The sequence below is a fragment of the Solea senegalensis genome, linkage group LG2, assembly GCF_019176455.1.
Source record: "Solea senegalensis isolate Sse05_10M linkage group LG2, IFAPA_SoseM_1, whole genome shotgun sequence".
In the NCBI taxonomy this organism is placed as follows: Eukaryota; Metazoa; Chordata; class Actinopteri; order Pleuronectiformes; family Soleidae; genus Solea; species Solea senegalensis.
Window position 1 is genome coordinate 20,759,348 of NC_058022.1, and position 20,265 is coordinate 20,779,612.

General features: G+C 41.5%; 5 protein-coding genes across 7 annotated transcripts in view; 2 read left to right on the top strand and 3 right to left on the bottom strand.

Annotated features, from left to right (window-relative positions):
• The first annotated feature begins 43 nt into the window (after positions 1–43).
• LOC122765162 (kelch-like protein 10) lies at positions 44–5,122 on the top strand. The gene is made up of 5 exons (XM_044019287.1): positions 44–237; positions 974–1,457; positions 1,933–2,541; positions 2,696–2,845; positions 3,415–5,122. Exons 1-5 carry the CDS (start codon positions 44–46, stop codon positions 3,961–3,963), a joined length of 1,986 nt encoding a protein of 661 aa, XP_043875222.1. The 3' UTR covers positions 3,964–5,122.
• A 340-nt stretch (positions 5,123–5,462) lies between these two features.
• Positions 5,463–6,703, bottom strand: LOC122763774 (peptidyl-prolyl cis-trans isomerase-like). The gene has a single exon (XM_044018355.1). The coding sequence runs from the start codon at positions 6,596–6,598 to the stop codon at positions 6,104–6,106; it is 495 nt and encodes a 164-aa protein (XP_043874290.1). The 5' UTR covers positions 6,599–6,703; the 3' UTR covers positions 5,463–6,103.
• A 700-nt stretch (positions 6,704–7,403) lies between these two features.
• Positions 7,404–11,039, bottom strand: maip1 (matrix AAA peptidase interacting protein 1). 2 transcript variants are annotated; one of them, XM_044018349.1, is made up of 5 exons: positions 10,710–11,039; positions 10,554–10,625; positions 9,066–9,192; positions 8,080–8,230; positions 7,404–7,989 (listed from the first exon to the last, which is right to left on the bottom strand). In XM_044018349.1, exons 1-5 carry the CDS (start codon positions 11,022–11,024, stop codon positions 7,911–7,913), a joined length of 744 nt encoding a protein of 247 aa, XP_043874284.1. In that variant the 5' UTR covers positions 11,025–11,039; the 3' UTR covers positions 7,404–7,910. The 2 variants fall into 2 exon arrangements, with proteins under 2 accessions (XP_043874284.1, XP_043874288.1); XM_044018353.1 differs by lacking the exon at positions 7,404–7,989 and having other exon boundaries at positions 8,080–8,782.
• Positions 11,040–11,254: 215 nt separating this feature from the next.
• On the top strand, positions 11,255–14,245 carry tyw5 (tRNA-yW synthesizing protein 5). The gene is made up of 8 exons (XM_044018348.1): positions 11,255–11,409; positions 11,929–12,083; positions 12,173–12,242; positions 12,474–12,518; positions 12,682–12,819; positions 13,001–13,088; positions 13,504–13,620; positions 13,767–14,245. Exons 1-8 carry the CDS (start codon positions 11,329–11,331, stop codon positions 14,084–14,086), a joined length of 1,014 nt encoding a protein of 337 aa, XP_043874283.1. The 5' UTR covers positions 11,255–11,328; the 3' UTR covers positions 14,087–14,245.
• A 568-nt stretch (positions 14,246–14,813) lies between these two features.
• lrrfip1a (leucine rich repeat (in FLII) interacting protein 1a) overlaps positions 14,814–20,265 on the bottom strand; it is a 59,736-nt gene continuing 54,284 nt past the window's right edge. Inside the window, exons 24-28 of one of the 2 annotated variants that reach the window (XM_044018347.1) lie at positions 19,014–19,063; positions 18,032–18,104; positions 17,823–17,902; positions 17,635–17,739; positions 14,814–17,070 (exon numbers count right to left, since the gene is read on the bottom strand). In XM_044018347.1, coding sequence (XP_043874282.1) covers positions 16,963–17,070; positions 17,635–17,739; positions 17,823–17,902; positions 18,032–18,104; positions 19,014–19,063 — 416 coding nt within the window. In that variant the 3' untranslated portion in view covers positions 14,814–16,962. Of the gene's footprint in view, positions 17,071–17,634; positions 17,740–17,822; positions 17,903–17,983; positions 18,105–19,013; positions 19,064–20,265 lie in introns of both variants that reach the window. The other variant, XM_044018346.1, reaches the window with a different exon arrangement.

Below are 20,265 nucleotides of genomic sequence, written 5' to 3' on the forward strand. Positions count from 1 at the left end.
CTCTGTTCACCACACAAACGCAGACAACATGAAATCGGCAAGAATGCAACATTGCACATGTCAAGTGCGTAAAATACCTAAATTCAAGCCGAGTGGCCTACACGCATCTTATAGAACAAGCTCACGGTTTACTGAGCTCTGTCTGCAGGGGCAATATTGTGACGCAGTCGTCAGAGTTGAGGATGTGGACTATAAAATTCACAAGTTTGTCCTCTGTGACAGCAGTCCTTACTTCAGGTGAGTTTATCACTTGATCTCAGGTATCCAGCTATTTATTGACCTCCACATGAGGCTCGTGGGGAGCTGGAGTCAATTCCTGCTGACACTGGGCTGAGGCAACTCAGAGATGAGGGGAGGGGGGGTTTTTATGTCAGAACTGGAAAGAGTGATGGAGACTGAGGGTGAGAAGACAGTGGACAGTGATCAGGGTTCCTCATCACTTCAGATAAGGGGGGCTGGGGTGAGCCAATTCTTTTGCTAGAAAGAGTCTTGTTTTGTGTTTGATGGTGAGCAGGTCATGCCAGGAGGAGAACTGAGTCAGTTTAGCAGCAGATCTAGTTGACCTGGAAGGACCTGAGTGTCCTCAGCAGGTGGAGACATGCTCTTTTGGAAAGTGATTCCGCGTGCTGTGAGAACGACAGGCAGGTGTCTGGTATTTAAAAGTCTGAACCACAGCACAGCTTCTTGGTGTTGGAGAAGCTGAGCTCAACAAATGTTTGGACTAGATATACAGGTAGAAGTCGCTAGCTGCTTCTCTTTAATCTGTTTCGTATTCCTCCTCTGGAGCCTCTTTTCCTTCACGCACTTTCTTTAGCTCATGAGGTATGTTGTCGGTGTGGAGGGCTGGTGTGGGCCAGCATGGCTCCAGGAGGTGAGCACACCTGGAGTTTGTGTTGACTGGGGAACGTCTGCTTGAGATGGTATAAACAAAAATGATGTTATGAGTTCAATATGTCTCTCTCTTGCCCCTCAGCCCGTTCTTCAGTCCCCGGTGGAACGCAGACACGATGGTTTTTGACATCCACGGCCTGTCTCCCGACATCATGCAGCTCATCATAGAGTTTGCATACTCCGGCTCTGTTCTCGTGACCAAGGACAACGCAGAGGAGGTAACGCTAGCAGCCGACATGCTCAATGTGCAGGGTGTAGTGCAGGCCTGCTCCAACTTCTTTGGTGAGCAGCTCTGCCCAGAGAACTGCATCGGCATCTGGCAGTTCACACATTTCTTCTTCCACCCTGATCTGCAGCGCAAGGCCTGTCATTACATCACTGAGCACTTTGATGAGGTGGTTCCCTGTGAGGAGTTCCTGCAGCTCTCTCTGCAGGAGCTTGCTGACATCCTCGGTAGGGACGAGCTCAACATGAGGAATGAGAGCAATGTGTTTGAAGCCATCCTTCGCTGGATTTCGCACAAACACGAAGAGAGAGAGAAACACATGACTGTGCTTTTTTCGAAGGTACAACTTTGTTACTTCATGTTGAGACCATGTGGTTTACTGAGCAGATTATATTTCCTTGGGTTCATCTGCAACTCTGTAAACTTAAATTCTAGTCCACTTTAGGCTGCTTTGGGCCGATTTACTACCAATGTAGACACATGCAGTAAATTCTGAGGATTCTCTGGAAGTTCTGTATGTGTGAACACAAATATCCAGAGACGTTGCTTTGGAGATTGTCCTCCCAGCTCCTTGGTGCAATCACCAGTGGAAGTGAGCGCAGGAGGAACTCCACGATGAGTGTTATGCCTCGTGCACGCTGAATCCTCTGGATATAATCCTGCTGTTGTGAATGCGTTATTATCAGGGTAAGCCCTGATAATCTCCCGCTGCGTTCTCCATTTGTGAATCGCCGCACCCTAATCCCCAGACATATCTCATGAGTCAATGTCTGAAAACACAAGTTAACACACGCTCTCCTCTTGTCTTTGTTCAGTTTCGGATGGCCTTGACAAGCACTGCGTACATCTACATGGATGTGATGACCAATGAGCTGGTGAAGAACACTGAGTGCCAGAAAATGATCAGTGATGCCCTCCAACTCATACAGTACATGAAAGAAGAACCCTCTTGTGCTCTACGCAACCCTCTCGCTCGTCCTCGCCTGCCCAGTGCCATCCTGTTGGCCATTGTAGGCTGCACGCACAAAAACCAGTCTGGAGGAATTGTGGCCTACGATGCTGGTGTCGACCGTTGGATCAAAGTGGCAAATACTCTGGGGCATCCTTGGAAAAGTCACAGCACTGCTTTCCTCGGTGGGAATGTGTACACTGTCGGGGGCTTTGAGGGCTTGTTGTGTCACAACACTGTGACCAGGTTCAATCTGAGCACACGCACCTGGCATGAAGTGGCACCAATGTATCACCGCCGCGGGGACTTGAGCGCAACAGTGTTGAACGGGTACATCTATGCCATCGGAGGCTTTGATGGCCTCATTAAGCTCAGCAGTGCAGAGCGCTACAGGCCCATAGACGACGAGTGGGAAGGCATCGCACCCATGTGTCAGCCGAGGAGCCAAGCCAGCTGCACAACACTGCACAACAAGGTTTGTGAAGTGAGGGCTATTACGAACGAGAGTATAATCCTTTGTCGTTGTACAGTTATGAAGCAGAATGGAGCAGAGGGCAATAGGAGTAGAATAACCACAGTCACTTTTACATATGTCTGTATTATATTGGTCAATGCACATTTGTCTTTAGATCTACATCTGTGGTGGATATGATGGCCGAGAGATCCTGCAGACAGCTGAATGTTACAACCCAGAGACCAACCAATGGATAATGATCGCACCCATGATCCAGAGACGCTGTGGACATGGAGTCATTGCACATGCAGGATGTGTCTATGCAGTAAGTATGTGAAACACAAAGAGCTGTGGTGGGCGGTGGTCTGAAGCTGGTCAACATTTTAACCACTGTACATATGTTATCTGTCAATCTAACTAGTAATTAGTGATGTATGTTTTCATTTAAAAGAACACCCCAAAAACCCCAAAATGACCTGTGCCTGAAAAGTAGTCATATACATGTACAGTATCAGCGTTTCTTGCGCGTTAGGGTTGCATGTTGTCCCTGTGAGTGCATGGGTTTTCTATGGCTCTCTGGTTTCCACAGTCCAAAAACATGCAGAGGTTCATTGAGCACTTTAAATTGCACACACACAGCTGGAATTGGCTCCAGTGATCCGAGACCGTCATGTGGAGGATAAAGTGGTGGATGGATGGAGTATTTTCCATGTTCACCGCCTTAGTTTAACATGTAAGCATTCCTTTAACACGTAATCCTTTCTGGGAGCATTACTGAGACCTTTCAGTCAAAATCACATATTTTACATAATCTAGTCTTTATGGAAGAGTGAACAAAAACTCAACGTGCTTAATCTCCAGTTAATGCCGTGATGTTTGTAATTCCTACCACAGGTTGGCGGCCATGTGGACTACTACACCTTTCTAAGCAGTGCTGAGTTCTACGATCCCAAAGACAACAGGTGGCAATTGTTGTCCTCCATGTGGACCATCCGCAGCAGCTTCGGCCTCGGAGTGATCAACGAGCGGATCTATGCTGTCGGTGGCCGCAGCCTCCTCAGAAGCACCAGAAGAGTTGAGTACTACGACAGAACAGTAGATCAGTGGATCCAGGCCTGTAACATTGAGAAACCCAGCAGCAAATTGAGCTGCTGTGTGGTGTCCGGGATCCCCAACATGGCTGAGTACGCCGTCCCTCGGGACTCTCTGCCGTTTGTCCTTTTGGAAGAAAGGACTTTGGCGTCAAGAGATTCTGACTTTAGGGTATCATCACAGCAAACCTCGGCGGTTTTTCTCAGATGCTTTGATACATTTCTCAACTCATCCTTAAAATTTGCATTGTGGTCATTTTTCAAAAAAGTTAGAAGTTCTTTTTTCTTTCTCCTCGGTGTTGTGGGACACTTGGCATCCTTGACAGTATTAGATCAATCAGTGAATAACTAATAATCTAACTGCTCATTGGTTGATCATTGGTTGAACACATTCCTTTTCATTTGTGAGGATCAATACACACAAGATAGAGCCATTTATGAATTCAGGTAGAATGGTTGCCGTGGTGACTGGTTTTTATTTGTCAAGGACATGGGATTTGTGCTTTTATCAGCTATTATCAGTGATGAGCAAGCTGCTTGGAAACTGTAGAGCAGCCATTCCCAAACTTAAGAATGCCAGGGTCCGATTTGAAATCTGAAAATCCTCTGAAGCCCACTCAAACCTTGACTCTAAACAAAACAAGAGTAGGATCAATGATTCCAATATATAATATTGTTTTCATGTGAACATGAGGACACAACAATTCTGAGCAGATTAATGAACTAGCATATCTTCCAACACCTGCATGTGGTTATTACAGCTGGGCTCCACGTAATATTTGAAAGGTTTAGTGTGTCATTATTCATGTGGTGAGAGGGGCCTTGGTTATGGAGGGCCTTGAACTGGATGTGTTGTGAGATGGGAAGCCAGTGCAGGCTCTGGAGGACGGGGTGACGCGATCTCTGGAGGGTGAGTGAGTGAGTGAGTGAGGCATGCAGCAGAGTTCTGGACATGTTGGAATTTATTGAGGATCTTGCTGGTGAACCGTAGAGGATGCTGTTACAGTAGTTGATTTTGATTTTGGAAATGAGGAATGCATCGATCAGGATTTCCGCAGCAGAGGAGGAGAAGCAGGCAATATTTTTGAGGTGGAAGATGATTTTATTTTTGCTGATGTCATTGATGTGGTTTTCAAAAGGGAGGTGGCTGTCAAAGATGGCTCCACGGTTGTGGGTGTGTGGTGAGGGGTCAACTCAAGGCGGACTGGTTCTGAGTGAGGCAGAAATTGTGGAATAGCTGCTGTAGAGTTACTCAACTGTAGCTGACGCTTCACTACATAGAAGAGCCGAGTTGCAGAAATATGGCAAACATGGCCGACTAGATCAGAAGCTAAGTCAAATTAACTTCATGCCAAGTATTAATAGTAATAATAATACATATTGACCGACACATATTATAAGAACCACAGTTTCAGTTCAGGCATAACCTTATACAAATACTTCCTGTTGTGCTGTCCTTGCTCCACAATGTTCTTATGGAGCTGAACTTCTTTCAAAATAAAATAAAAATATTGGCCTCTCTATGAGCTCGCCTGTTTTTTTTTTCTTACCGGAATTCTGCTCATCCTCATGTTGTTAATCATCTCATATCTCATGTTACGATGCATTTCATGAATGACAATTGACCAATTTTTGTTTTGATTGTGGTTCTTTTGAGTTTTCTGTGAAGCAAGATGTCATGTCATGAAGATGTTTCTACTTCACGTAATGTCATTACAAAGCTATGGTGAAGGTGAGGTTGTTTAGAATGACTTCGTTTTCAAAGCTTTGGATTTCTTGGGATATCATATGGTATCTATATTCACTTGGATACTTTTTATAAAAGTAGAAATAATGGATTCGACAATTTCCTTTGCATTTGTGACTTTTATTTGGCAAGCGAAAATATTTATAATGAAGTGTATATATAACTTCATTTCCCATTGAAAAATAAACCAAATGCACCAAAGAAAAACACATCAGAGAGAAAACAGTAACAGGACATGTATATATGATCCTGGTCAAAGCGGATGGAAGTGAGATTGGAATGGAATAAAAGAAAGCGATTCAGGGGAACATAATCCACGTGGTGCAAAAATAAGGAATGGAATGTAATTTCAAATAAAAAATATAAAAAGGACATAATCAAAATGCATATGTGCAGTACAATTTACTGAATACAAATTTAAACCTTTTTCTTAATACTTATCTTTGTTTTTACAGAGTATATAACGTTTTAGCTAGATTTTCTATTAAGTGACGTAACGAGAAGGATCTTCTTGTGGAACGTGGTGGGTTTCCGGGACGTGCTTTTCCTTTTTTTTTCTTTCAATTTTTCAGGTGACTATTGCTTCACTTTTCTGCCAAAGTTCCACTTAAGATTCAATTTAATAAAAAACAACAACAAAAAAACAATTTGTATTCGTAAAAAATGGAGAGGGAAATCGACGCAAAAAGAAACTTTCAGAGGCAAAGTCACAAATGCAGCCACAGCACAGCAAAGTTGCAGGAACTTAGAGCTGCCCACAGTCGGCGATCTCAACTTTGGCTGTGGGTTTGCCATTGCCCTGGCCGTAGCTTTCGATCTTCTCATAAACATCTTTTCCCTTCACCACGGAGCCGAACACCACATGTTTCCCGTCGAGCCATGCTGTTTTTGCTGTGCAGATAAAGAACTGGGATCCGTTGGTATTTTTTCCAGCGTTGGCCATGGACAGAATACCGGGGCCAGTGTGCTTCAGCTGGAAGTTCTCATCCTCGAACTTGTTGCCGTAGATCGACTTTCCACCGGTTCCGTTGTGATTGGTGAAGTCACCGCCCTGGCACATGAAATCAGGAATGATCCGGTGGAAGCTACTGCCCTTGAAGCCAAAGCCCTTCTCGCCAGTGCAGAGGGCGCGGAAGTTCTCGGCAGTTTTGGGCACCACGTCGGCACGAAGCTCCATCTCGATACGGCCAATGGGAGCGCCGCCAACGGTGATGTCGAAGAAAACTTTGGGATTGGACATTTTTGCGGATGAATAGAAGAAGGTGAACTTGTCACTCGAAATGCGGGTTAGTCAAGGAAGTACTCAAAATCCAGGAAGTAGCAGAAATCCAGGATGTACCGAGAAGTGCTTTCCGGTAAACTGGGCACGTTCTGTACATTGCTGCCCCATAGCGGTGTGGAGGCGGTACTGACGCAATGTATGTTTTTAGAAAGCGTATAAAGTCTGCACTGAATCATCTACAGCAGACAAATAAAATGTAATTGAATCAGCTGTGTTGGGAAAAAGACATGACAACCTCGTTGACTGCTGGTAATCCTAATACTTCTTCTTCAGTTCACTTTAATGTTCATTCACTCATTGTCTACTGATTTATCCTCTACAAGAGGGCTGCAGGAGAGTGGCAGCCAATCCCAGCTGACACAAAGGCTAAAGGCAAGGTACACTCTGGACAGGTCACCAGTCCATTGCAGGACAAAAACAGTGACGATTAGTGTCCAGTTAACCTCTGCATGTTTTTGGACTGTGGGAGGAAACCAGAGAAAACCCATGTACACCTAGGGAGAACATGAAAACTCCATGCAGAAAATACTTTTAATGAGATTATTCTTTTTTTACTTATTCAATGTTGTACAGTATCTACAATTTGAAGTGAAACAGATGAACATTAAACCACTAACATAGATAGGTGGTCTCTTCTTTTCTGAGATGACCCACTAGCCTTGAAGTGTGTATTGCGTTTGATTTTTATTTTACTTTGCAGTGGTTTCTGTTCAGTACATGTGCAACAGAAGAGGACACAAGAGAGATTACATCTACACACCACTTTGATTCACAAAGCTTTAATAAAACAATCACTGTTCACAGCTGCCTTAACCATTACAAACAACATACAGTGCATTTCCTGCAGGTGCTTCTCTGAGTCCCATGACTGCAATGGTCTAACTGTCCTGAGACATTAGGTTCTGTGATGATTTGTAGTTTATATAAGTGAAATAGATTTAATTGAAGAAAAAAAAGCTACTATTACAGTTTTTGATTCCTTCTCAAAGCAAGTGTTCACAAACCAGTTCAACTATTAAATATTAGTGTCTGTTTGTGATAAGCAATCAGAACCACTGGCACACTGCATACGTGTCTGGAGAGCATCTAAGAAAGCACGTAGAAGATGAATCAAAGTCTGTTTAGGTGTTTTCTTCTGACTCCCCCATGAGAGGCTGTGTGGCTCATCTCGGGTCTTTTCATGAAACCAAATACTGAAGAGTATTAAATGTCTTTGACCAGTTTTCACTGGCATGTGTGCATAAAATAAAAAAACAAAACAAAACACAGCTTAATCCAAAAGCTTAGAGTGCTCTATCCTTGTAATGGTCCAGTCTGGTAGCACTCCTTTAGTAAACTCCCTCTGGAATCTGCCAGAAGGACGAGCAGACAACTGACGTTAGTCACATAAAACCTGATAGTTTGCTCTTTCACGGTTTGATGTGCACAGATATACTCACTCATAATTTGCAGTTAGCAGTCTTTTTTTTTCCGTTTCTCCCTCTCCACCAATGGCAACCTTGAAGATTCGAGCTCCCTCTATAGTTTCATCAGGAAGGTTTGCACTAGTCAGATACCAGAAGCGCATCAGAATACTGACAAACTTCCTCCCTGGTGAGAAAAAACCCAAACAATACTGACACTGATGAATGCAGATTTTTTTTTTAGAATTAGGGATGGGTATCAGGATTTTATCAAGTCTTCTAATGAGTAATACAGACACTTATCTGTAGTGTGTACTACTACTACTACTGTACTACTAAATCCCAGCAAGCTTTATCAAAGGTTTACACATGGAAACGTGTCTTCCCTGGATGCAAAACACAGAAATGCTCTGCCACTTCATTCAAACTTCCTAAAAACAAGGAAATGAAGAAGAACAGAAAGAAGAGCAGACTCCTGCTGTGAGGCTGCAGTACCACTGACAGAAAAGGAGTGAGACAGATTGACAAATGGCCCTTTCCCACTATGGTCCCGGGTCGCCTCGCCTCGGCACGGCACAGTTTAGGTTGCATCTCCACTACAAAAAAGCACCTACGTGAACACAAAGCAGTGCAGCCATGTCCATTCCAGTCAGCAACCGTTTTGCATGCTGACTGGACAGTTGTTTCCTCTTCCTTGCTTCCACCAAAAACAGTTTTCTAGGCTTCTTTTGCACCAGCTCTAAAATAAATCACTGCCTTGATCTTATAGCCAGCACCTCACTTAGCAACACTTAGCTGCCATGATCACTTGAGAGTTAACAATGGTGCACAATGTGAAACATAATCACCCGACCCCTGGTAGCTTCATCATCAGGATGGTAGGGAATTGGAAAGTAGCATAAACGTAACAGAAATATTGATAGCAGCATCATTTGTCCAGATTTGATCCATATTTTGGTACTCGTCTCTATCCATAATATTACCAAATGAGTAAAGTTTGACACAGAGTCTGTCACACAGACCATTATCATCATAGTAGATTCCCACATCTCCTGGTGTTGTGTACATGATGTCATCATGGTCTGCAGAGAGGGCTTTCTTGTAACTCAGTGGCAGCAGGTGGCACTTTTCCTCTAGTTTTCCAATCAGCTGCAGGGACATGAACAGAGATTACACACTCCTACAAGAGGACTAGTCAAATGTTTTTTAGCCACTGCAGACCAGTGGCTAAAAAACACCACAAACAGGGCAGTGGGACAAAATGAGAAACTGGTCATTGTTAGACACAAGTGTAATGGTACATTGGATGCTAGTTGTCATGGCTTACAAGGAACCTGTGCTACATTATAGCTGTAAAATAGAGAGGGTATAACAAACCCAGGGTACTTTTCATGATCGGGTTTGACTTGAAGCTGCAATAGGAATAGGCAACAATAGGCTTATCTACTCCAGACCGTACCATACTGTACCAAACCGAACCATGATGGAAACATAGCGATAAATATACACTTGATCCACATGACAGATGACCCAAGACAACCTCTCTATCTCTGAATCTCTCTGCTAATGTTTACATTTGTTTTATTATGTTTACTGTTGAACTTTCCATTACTCTTTCCTATTTTTAGGTTAGACTGCAGTGTAAGCAGAGAGCTCTCGACTTCTCTCAGGCCAATATTTGACAATTTTTAAATAATTGGTATCAGCCAATTATTACATGTTGCATCTTTTTGTTCTCATTAAGTTGATTAAAACACAGAAACTTTATTTTTTTTGATGACATTAGAGCTGAAAAAATTAAACGATTAATTGATTATTAAATTAACGACAACTATTTTGATAAGCGATTAATTGGTTCAAAGCTTTTTTCATGATTAAAACAAGATTTTCGATAGTTTAAGCTTCTTAAATGTGAGTATTTTCTTAATTTCTCGGCTCTGGATAACGAAGAACTCATTAAAAGTTAATCATTTTGGTTTGTGGACAAAATAACACATTTGAGAACATCATCATTTCCAGGTTTGACAAACACTGATCAACATTTAAGGTTTTCTGATATTTTATGGACCAAACGATTAATCGATTAATTGAGAAAATAATGGACATAGATTATGATAGATGGAATAGATTATTAAAATAATCGTTAGTTGCAGCTCTAGATGAAATATTTCATGTATTTAATATTTAGTTCATACATTTTTATGCAGAAACAACAAATAAGCTGCAAGCATCAATCATAGAAAATGTCATATCACTGGACTCTAGTGTAGACAAGGTGCAGAAGTGTCATTCTCTTCCAAGATTACCTGATTTGCATATTCTGAATGGTTATTTAGAGATCATTAATCAATTATGTAAAAGAAATCCTGCCTACTGTACCTTTAAAGGTTAATCAATAAAATTCCACTAACACCTGTTCTTTCTCTACTGCAACAGGACAGTGTCTGCATCATATGATAAACTGGAAATCAGGACATTCTTATTTGGACCATGTCAGGTCTCATACTCACGTCTTTGGCCACGAGCCCCTCCAGTGCTTCAAACTGACACCGTGAAAGGATTCTAGAGACATGGGAGAAGGCCTGAAACATGAACACAAACAGTCAACAAACCGAGAGGACGTGAATGAAAGCACGTGCATTCAGCACCCAGCTTCCCCGCCACACCTGCTTCGCTCCCTCCGTGAACTCTTCAATGCTGAACTCTTTGTCAAAGTACGCTCGGATCAGAAAATAGTAAATCCGTGTGCGGAACCAGATGAAGGGGTTCGGAATGCCGACGACCATCACCTTCTGATTCTGTTTATTTCCATCCCGGTCGGAGGAATAAGAGCGAACCGTTGCTGCTGCCCCACATACTGGTGGGGGAGGCAGCCGCGTTTTATCGTGCCGTCTTAGGATAATGTGTTCTTTAAAAAACAGACGAGTGAAGCTAAATGATGATGGGAACCTGTAACAACCTCTCAGCACGGGAAGCGCCATAGCTAATAACGAGGAAGTCTTCTGGTCCGTTGACTTGTGTCTTCCGGAGCGGAATTAAAAAAAAAACGACAATACATGACGGATAGAAATGCCAAAGAAACATGAATGTTTGATACGTTTTAATATTATCAAGTACATACATATTTAATTTATAAATGTATAAGCGAAATCGTCTATTTAGAATCCAACCTTCCCCTATTAGTGTTTTTGTTTCCTAGGGACACTTTAAGAATGTAACACACTAAAGTTCAGGAGCTGTTGAGCGATTGAACTGTTTAGCTTTCAGTGAGCGGTCAGTTTCTAAATGGACTTCCAGGAGAAGATACCTGTGCCCACATTTACACACGTAGACAGGGAGGTTTTCATGCGAGAAATATGTCCAGAGGTAAGTGTGACTACAGCAAAGATCAACAGCGCGTTTAGTGAAACAGGGTAGTGTGTTTTTAAGGGACTCAATGGCTAAAATGTACAGTATCAACAAGGAATCATCTCTTCATAGCAGCCATTTGAACATGACAGTAGGTAAACACAGCTGGCAGTCATGTTAATCAAGGCACTGCATTTAAAGAGTGGTTTATATACTGTCATAATCTGTCAAAATGGAACATTTATGTGGCTGGTCTGGTAATTTTAAAACAAACACTGTTTTCAGCCATGGTGAAGGTTTCATTTCCTGTGTTGGAATTATTAAATAATTGAACCTAAATTATTTATAATTAGCTACTATACTTAATGTCGAACATTTCCAAAAGTTAATGTTCAGTCTTATCCTTTTCTAGCTAAAGCAGCCGTTAGGAATATCGCATTTAACTCCCTTTCCTATGCTATCGTAGGCATTTCCAAAGCAATACTGTACAAGATTAAAGTAAATTAGCTTGTTTGAAGAGATGGGGTTACTCTGCAGCGCAGACCTGCCGTGCTGAAAGGTGTAAATCTCGGGCCTTGTCTGGAGAAATGGACGGTTGAATATCTCGCACAGAGAGGAGGCGACAAGGAAGTGAAGATCCATGTATCTGCAGTGCCACAGATGGACTTTCTTCACAAGAACTTTGTTTACAAGTGAGCTTTCGCTCTCTTACGCGCATAAACACTTAAACCTGTACTTCCTCCTCTGCAAATGTCTTAGCGACTGTTCTTTTTTTTCACAGGACTCTGCAGTTCAAGGAATTTGTTAAAAGAGCATCTGAGGATAAACACACCGACTTTTTCCTGTGTGAGGCAAGTATCAGACGATAGTATATGGACTATATATAACTGTGGATGTGAAATGACTTTGGTGTGCCAGAGCTAGCGGTTTACAAAACACAAACTTCACTTTTAATGGCAAGCTATAGAGGTTATTCTATTCTCAATATAGTTTAGACTCAGGGTCATATCTACTTTATTCGGTGAGCATTTTCTTTTTCTCAAGTTTCTAAAATCCTCTAATGATGGTTCTTTTAATTTTAGGATGAGAGCTATTATCTTCGATCCCTGGGAGAGGACGTCCGGAAGGTACTGAATTCTGTGAAGTTGGATCATCAACTTTTGTCGTGCCACAACTGCAATAACGGAAGGATTTAATCCCAGATTTGAATGTGAACCTGCATAATGTCCGACTTCAGGGTCAGGGTGCACTGGAATGAACAATTAGATGTGTATTCAACCTCTTTCCCAGGAACCTGCTGATCTGAGCAAACAGTTCCCTGACTTGGCAGAGGACTTTCATATCCCACACTTCTTTGAAGCCGATCAGTTCTTCTCCAGTGTCTTCCGCATCAGCTCCTGTGGTCTGCAGCTGTGGACACACTATGATGTGAGTAGCTGTGAAGTGCCACAGAGGCTTGAGAAATGTCTGTACTTTTGAAAAATGGAGGTTCCGTATTTCAGTTGTATCTAACAGAAATCAGAATTACAGTCCAAAGCTAAATGGAAGTCTCAGACTTTAGCAAAAATCAAAGATAGATGTCACAATCAGCTGGGTGTGTTTCCATTAGGTCATGGATAACCTGCTCGCTCAGGTCACTGGGATGAAGAGAGTGGTCCTCTACAGCCCCCAGGATGCACTGCACCTCTACTTGTCTGGTGAGTAGCGATCCATCCAGCCTGTCTTATGTGCATTTTTGATATTTGCAGGAAAAAACCTGAATGGAAATGCAGAATATGGCTTCCAAATAGTTATTACACTTGAGGGAGGTGGAGAAGTTGGTGTTAAAAGATTAATGCGAGTGAGTGCAAGGAAAACAAAATGTAAATAATGGACATATTTTAGAAAGACGTGGAGGCTTTCTGCTGTCTGGATGTCGATGGGGAGCTCTTTGGGAGCTAGGACGGTCAAGTCTCGAGTTCTGTGAATGTCTCTGCGATCCTCTCAGTGAGGGGGCAGCAAGCCGAAAATAAATGCAAAATCTTTTTTTAATCAAGTTTTAAAAAAAAAATTTGATTAAATTTTTTTGAATTGCGATTGTTTGAGATCTTTAATTTCACTTTGACCCTATAGGTGATAAATCTGAGGTTCTGGACATTGACGTGCCAGATTTGAAGCGGTTTCCCGAGTTTGTGAAGGCTAAGCGGTACGAGTGTGTGCTGGAACCTGGAGATGTGCTCTTTATACCTGGTAAGGAGAGTTGTCATTCACTGAGCTCTTCGTCAATCACTCAGTCATCTAAATGCTGCATTTCTTTTCATGCACCTCAAACCAAGGTCACCTTACAAATCATAAATGAAAGACCTCACTTAATCCATTTTGCCTGTTTCCCTCAGCCTTGTGGTTTCATAACACCACGGCGCTGCTGTTTGGTGTGGGTGTTAATGTGTTCTGGCGCCATCTACCTGCTGACAGCTATGACAAAAAGGATCCATATGGCAATAAAGACCCAGCGGCTGCAACTCGAGCCCTTCAGGTGCTTGAGCGGGCACTGCACATTCTGGACGAACTCCCTGCTGATTATAGGGACTTTTACGGGCGCCGTATGATTCAGCGAATCCAAAAGCGGACATTTTATGCCGATACATCGGTCACAAAGACACAGGAGGACTCTGGTAGTACGTCACCCACCAGGCAATTCACCAAACCAGGATGAGTGTCTGTCGAGAAATGTAGATATATAAAAAAATATATTTATGAAGTGACATTTTGGCTTATGTTTAGGAAACTGTCCTGTATAGAACTTTTTTTTTTTTCAACAAAAGACTGAAATAACACCACAGGCAAATATTAAAAACATGTCAAGACATGAGAATGCAAACCTATTTCTTTATATTTATATTTAGTTCAGTGGGCGGGTTTTTGGTGGGTTATTGTTCAATAATTCGACACTAAACTTTCAGTATATTGCAAATCAAGTTCACAGCGTTTTCACCAATCAGGGTGTGAGAGCAGGCATGTTCTACCACATCTACTACAGTCAACTACCTGAAAAAATTAGACTCAAAATGAATTGCATAATTAAACATTTTGACATCAGCATAGTGTTTCCTCAGGCTATTTGTTGCATAGGAAATCTGCTGTTTTTCTAACTATCTGCAGATGAAACTTGACAAACTTGTTCCTGCCTACTGCAGCTTTAAAAATGTTACTACATTCTGAAGTGTACATGTGCGGCTCTTGATGGGCTGAACATCTACAGTGTCGGACTGTGTGGTCTATGGTCCAAAACTCAATTTCAGGTTAGACCTTGATTGGGAACACAGCTGAAAACATTTAGACTAATTAACATGGAGGGAAAGCTGGGGGGGCAGAAACCGTACATCAAGTCATCAGTGTGTCAAAAGATGAATGAGTCCAGGCCTTAACTGCCCACATGCATCTAAAGGGTTTGACATTTTATTGCACACAGATTAGAGTTCTTAGTTTCCTTACAAACATGTTTGTAAACAGTGGAGCAGCATCTTCAGTGTCTTCAGTCTAACACGGCTTTGAGTCCTCGTTATGTGCATGAGAGTCAACCAGTGAAGCAGAAACCAGCAGAGATGTTACTATACAATAGTGTGTTCCAGTTGTACTCGGAGGTCGCAATTACCCACTGAGTTGAAAGCTTTGATTGTAGCGCCCCCTGAAGTTGTAATTCCAATTTATCAACTCATCTGACTCATGGCCCAAATCAAAGGGGTATTTTTTTTTATCCCGTTATAGTCCAAGTACTAGTACAGTGCTATTTGTGTATGTGCACACATTTCATTTTCATGTTTTTAGTTTTTTACATTGGTCTTTGACAGCTGATTTATTTTTTTTAGGATTTTGCAAGTTACTAAACAATTCCAACCAAACTATTCTATGTAAAAACAGCCTGACAAGAACAAAAATATATAACAGCATTTCGGAACAGATTTGAAACAGTCTGTGCACTTTTGTAACACTCAGTCTCAGACTGTTTTAATTCACTCAAAATCTATTTTAATTTTAATTTAATGGGTAAACAACACATTTACACAAGTTGTGAGAGTGCTGTGGTGCAGGAACTGTGTGTGTGTGTGAGTGAGTGGAGCAAGAGGGAGTGTCAGTTGAGTGTCATGAAAGATGAAACAAAGAAGGCACTAATGTGATATGTTATATTATTGTTGGAAGAGCTAGATGTCCAGAGACTCTTCCTGATCAAGCTGAGTGTATGTTCTTAAATAGTTGTTTTTTTCTTGCTCCTCTCGGTCTACAGTCAGACCAGCTCTCCGCCTGCAGTAAATACAGCTAGATGAAGCTCACTCGTGCAGCAGAACGATATTACGAGATATTTCCTAAAATGATGCCAAAAAGATGGTTTACATTTTGTTCCATTTCTGTGTGGATGTGGCCTGTATCAAACAAGGGTGGGGGATGACAAATTCACGCCTGTAGTTCGGCATGATTGGGCGATCGCTGTATCTCTAGGGTGGGCATAAATCAGAGGAGAAAAAAACCCAGATGTGTCCGTGCAAGAGCATAGAACAGCAATGATAGAATGTGCCCTATAGACGATGTTACTATCTCTCTGCTTTGGCAGATAGTCACCGCGTTCTAATCCTTCATGAGCTAATATCTTCATATCGCCCACCCCTAGAACCTCCAAAGAACCTGATCAACCTTTCTCTGTGGAAAGTGGGACGTACTTTAACTCAGGTGTGACGTCATCCTCAGTTACGACAAAGGCAGTAATGTAACATTATAAATGCCAAGGACAACAACCTCTGAGGCAAATAGAACACACTATAAGAAGATGAGGTCCACACTGAGTCAAGCTGTGTAACATTCCATAAACCTGTGTCAGGCTGCTGTTGAACTAGCACAGCTCACAGGTGGTGATGTTTTAGCCGTGATGATTTTATTGCGTCTATGACCTGAACCAAGTCCTTTTGTCCAATTCAGTTTTCAAACATACAAACCTGAACTGACTATCCAACATTTACATTTTTAAAAATAGTTTGGCTTCGGATTGCAAAAGTCAGAAAGGGAAAATACACTGAGTTTTGCTCTTTCATTCACAACACATACAAAGCACTCACATCCCTGAAAGTAAAATCAGTGGCTCTGTCCACTGCCCTGGGATTTGTCTCTTCTCCTTCTCCTCGTAAGCAAAGTAAATATGTTGATGTACAGCAGTAGAGGGCAGTGCAACATTGTGTCTCTTGCTATACTGGATTAAAAAAAGGGTTCTTTCGTCCAACCCCCCACCCCTATCCCCACAATCCCAAAAAAAAAGCAGTGCAGAGGATCAACCAATGTTGTGAGGTACACAAGCATCTGCTGTCCTACCTCATGTACTTCCTGGGTGTGTGCACAAATCTGAAATATTCTCATCGGACAGAAAACAGACAAAGAAATGGCACATTACTCGATGGAGTTCTCTATTCTTTGAATGCAATAAGTAACTTTTAGAATTTTTTTTCTCCATTTTTTCCAACTATCAGGCAGATGAAAGACAGAGTGCAGGAGGTTTTGTTTCCATGTGATCAGCCAGCTTTGACATGTGTTGGGGGAGGGTTGGTGCTACGGAGTCTGCGCCATACCACGACTAGACTTGATCTTCTCCAGTCTTTTAGAAAGGTGGCTGTTGTTCGACTCGAGTTCGTCGACCTTGTCCAGCGCCGACCGCAGCTGTTGGATGAAATGGTGAGAGTGAAACGACGTTTATTTGAAAGAAACCTGCAAAAGCCAAGTTCACACAACACAACTTTCAAAGTGTAGGATTGTTGTTCAGACTACATGAGTGAGGATCCCAGATTAGCACATATGTCTGTTATCCGTCACATTTGTGATGTTTTTTTTTTTTGTTTTTTCTTCTCTCTGATGAACCACTGTTGTTTTCCTGTTCAGGTTTCATCTATCATCACCCTGTCCTAGTCTCTGATTGGCTGGTGTAGCTGAAGTGGTAATAGACTCTGATCAAATATCCAATATTTCACATTTGACAACAACTGATCATGTGTTGTTTAAGGTCAACTGAGCATGACTAGCAAACCCGTGTCTGCCATGGCCGACTATATAGCAAGGGTTGCTAAATTGCTGCAGTGATTGTGATATCTGCAGTTCTGCAATGCTTACCATTCAAAGTGAATGAAAGGCATATCAGTTGACACCTTCATCAGGCAAGTGTGAGTTGGCCGTTAGGCTGAAAATTGGCTTAACTTATTTCTGCAGTAAATGGAAATGATGCTCTACCTCTCGTTGCAGTTTCCGTTTGTCCGCTTTCAGCTCATCCTCCACTTTCTCAGAGTTCTCTGCTGCCGTCTTGTAGCGAGTCACCTGACCCTCCAGTCTGGTCACCTGGAACAAATGAAATCATTGAATAAAAACAGACTGGGAACAATGCTATGTTTTCAGCACTGTCACGATTCTTCTCTGCTTACATTTTGTTCTAAAGCAGTAACTTCTTGTTCGGCCTTCACAAGCTTGAACTTCAAATCACTCATTTGCCTGCTGGAATCTCCTGGACAGATTAAGAAAACGTTGATGAGTTTAAGGAGGTAGCACACAGAACTGCTCTTGAGAATGATCAACATGCACTTACTCTGTAATTCCATTATGTTGGGATCATTGCCATTTTCAAAAATCTCACCGTCTGGGCTTGAATTACTGTCTGAGCCATTCTTCTGGGATTTCTGTTCCAGCTGAGCCTTTAGTTTCTTCACCTGTTCATACAGTTAGAACACATCACAGGATGCAGTGTACAGTCTAACACACATCACATGTTGGTGTCATTATCACTGTGAGGGAAGAACCATAAATGAAAAAAAAAAACAGGTGCTTTAAATACTTTGATGTGCTGTGCTGTAAGATCATTGTCAAAAAGTGGAATATTTAACACACATGTATTAAAATGAATCAACTACAATCACCAGCCAGCATCTACAGTGTTTACCACTAATGTAAGACAGAAGTTGATATTCAAGGATGTTTTGTGAGGCATCAGAACCTCACAATAATAATAATAACCTTTGAAATTGTTGTTCCAGAGATATCATTTTGACAATGATAATAATAATAGAAAAGGCACCTAAATCAATTCCATTTATTATCAAGTATGTCTGTTCCAAATTCCAACAAATCAAGATGTCGATGAGGACAGATGGATGGACGACCAAAAAACAAACAAATGTGATGAATGCAATTGGGTTCTACTGGGGCTGCAAAACAATTAATAAATTACTAACAAATGACTTATCAGTTACTAAATGAAATGTCAACGACCTCTAAATGTAAATAGGTTCCGTTTTTCTTTATGTTGGAAAATATAATATCTTTGGTTTGTGGATTAAGCTTTTGAGAATATTGTATTTTTGATGAGGAAATATCAACATCTTTCACCATTTTCTGCAGTTTAAGTTGTGAAAATAAAAAATAATGAATAATACATTTTGCAATTTGATCCAATTTAAATGGAGCAAAAATAAAATCAGCCTTAAAATGTATACACATAAAGTGTGTGATAAGTAATTGCAGTGTATTCTAGACTTGTGTCTACATACACTGTTGAAAAATAACATGTCACTCAGTGGGGACACCAGTAAATAACAACCACATCTCTGTCACTGACTCACCTGCTCAATCATTTTCTCCCGCTCATCCACCAGTTTCCTCAGGCGGATCTCTATAAGAAAAAAAAGCCATTTGAGAAAATAACTCATGTCTCAGAAAAGGCTTATTATTTGGCTTCATGGTAATTAAAACATCAGTGTTTTCAGCAAAAAATTATCACAACTGCTGCAGTCCATCGTTAAAAAGAAAAAAATAAGTCAACATACCAGGAGTGGGAGGAACCAAGGAGGCGGGATGGGTGTGTGTGTGTGTGGGCTGGGTCAAGGTGGAAGGCTGATGCATGCAACAGTGCAGGAATCCATGGGGGGGTTGATGGAGTGTGAGTGTTAGCATGTTAGCATGCACAGACTGTGGAAAGGAGGGTCAATTGAGGAGCACACGGCTGGTGGAACTACATTGACACTAGAGTATAAATGAAATTCAAGTTCTAATATGCTGAGAGAAAAACATGGTGTTGTATCATCAAAAAACAGTCAGTCATATAATTAACATAACATTTCAAATTTGTATCAGCAGGATATTTATTTGCATTTGATTGTTCAGGCACAACATTCATCTTCTCCATTAAGTGCCACAAAATGAAAACATGCATTTATTACAGAGCACTCCCAAGTATGCATCACTTTGATGCTTGACAGTGGAGGTTTTTGATGTCTGGTACTGGAGGTGTCTGTCAAGGCCTGCTTAAATAATGGCAATGTGATATCCAGCACTGTTGAGTACACTATCTGTCAAAAGCATTGGAAATGGGGAGAAAGGCCATGTCCAGTAGCTCATTTTGGACGGTATACTGTTTGAGCAGAAACATAATAATATATAATAAAGCTAATAAAGCTCAAACAAAGCTTAACAACAGGAGGACAATGCAGTGGATCCAAGTGTTTCAAAGTGAAACTTCCACAGAGTACGTGAGAGTGCACTGTTACACATTAATCAATATACATCAACATGCCTTAGAATTCAGAGCCTCAGGAATGACTTTATTTAATTAAAACAGGCCGTGATTACCATTGCATTTTCATTTTAACCTTCATTACATCACGGCTAGAACAAGAAAAATCCAGTTTGCTACAACCCTGAAACTGCTCTATGCAATTTTCTCTGCCAGAGAACACAGTTTCTTGCAGGTGATGGTGGCTGTAACTGAGCAAGGGAAGATATCGTCCTTAGCATGCTAACTTAAACAGAAGTAATTATTCCACCACTGAAAACAGAATGCATTTGATGCTGAACTTGCAGCAATTTATATTGACA

Bases quoted from the DNA above. Each gene is read 5' to 3' on its own strand.
- LOC122765162 (XM_044019287.1), top strand. From the start codon at position 44: ATGCAACATTGCACATGTCAAGTGCGTAAAATACCTAAATTCAAGCCG. The intron at 238-973 runs GTGAGTTTATCA...CTTGCCCCTCAG, and splicing joins GACAGCAGTCCTTACTTCAG to CCCGTTCTTCAGTCCCCGGT. The intron at 2,542-2,695 runs GTTTGTGAAGTG...ATTTGTCTTTAG, and splicing joins GCACAACACTGCACAACAAG to ATCTACATCTGTGGTGGATA.
- LOC122763774 (XM_044018355.1), bottom strand. From the start codon at position 6,598: ATGTCCAATCCCAAAGTTTTCTTCGACATCACCGTTGGCGGCGCTCCC.
- tyw5 (XM_044018348.1), top strand. From the start codon at position 11,329: ATGGACTTCCAGGAGAAGATACCTGTGCCCACATTTACACACGTAGAC. The intron at 11,410-11,928 runs GTAAGTGTGACT...GTTACTCTGCAG, and splicing joins TGCGAGAAATATGTCCAGAG to CGCAGACCTGCCGTGCTGAA. The intron at 12,519-12,681 runs GTACTGAATTCT...CCTCTTTCCCAG, and splicing joins TGGGAGAGGACGTCCGGAAG to GAACCTGCTGATCTGAGCAA.
- maip1 (XM_044018349.1), bottom strand. From the start codon at position 11,024: ATGGCGCTTCCCGTGCTGAGAGGTTGTTACAGGTTCCCATCATCATTT. The intron at 9,193-10,553 runs GTGAGTATGAGA...ATGTCCCTGCAG, and splicing joins AGGGGCTCGTGGCCAAAGAC to CTGATTGGAAAACTAGAGGA. The intron at 7,990-8,079 runs GTGAGTATATCT...TCCTTCTGGCAG, and splicing joins CTGCTAACTGCAAATTATGA to ATTCCAGAGGGAGTTTACTA.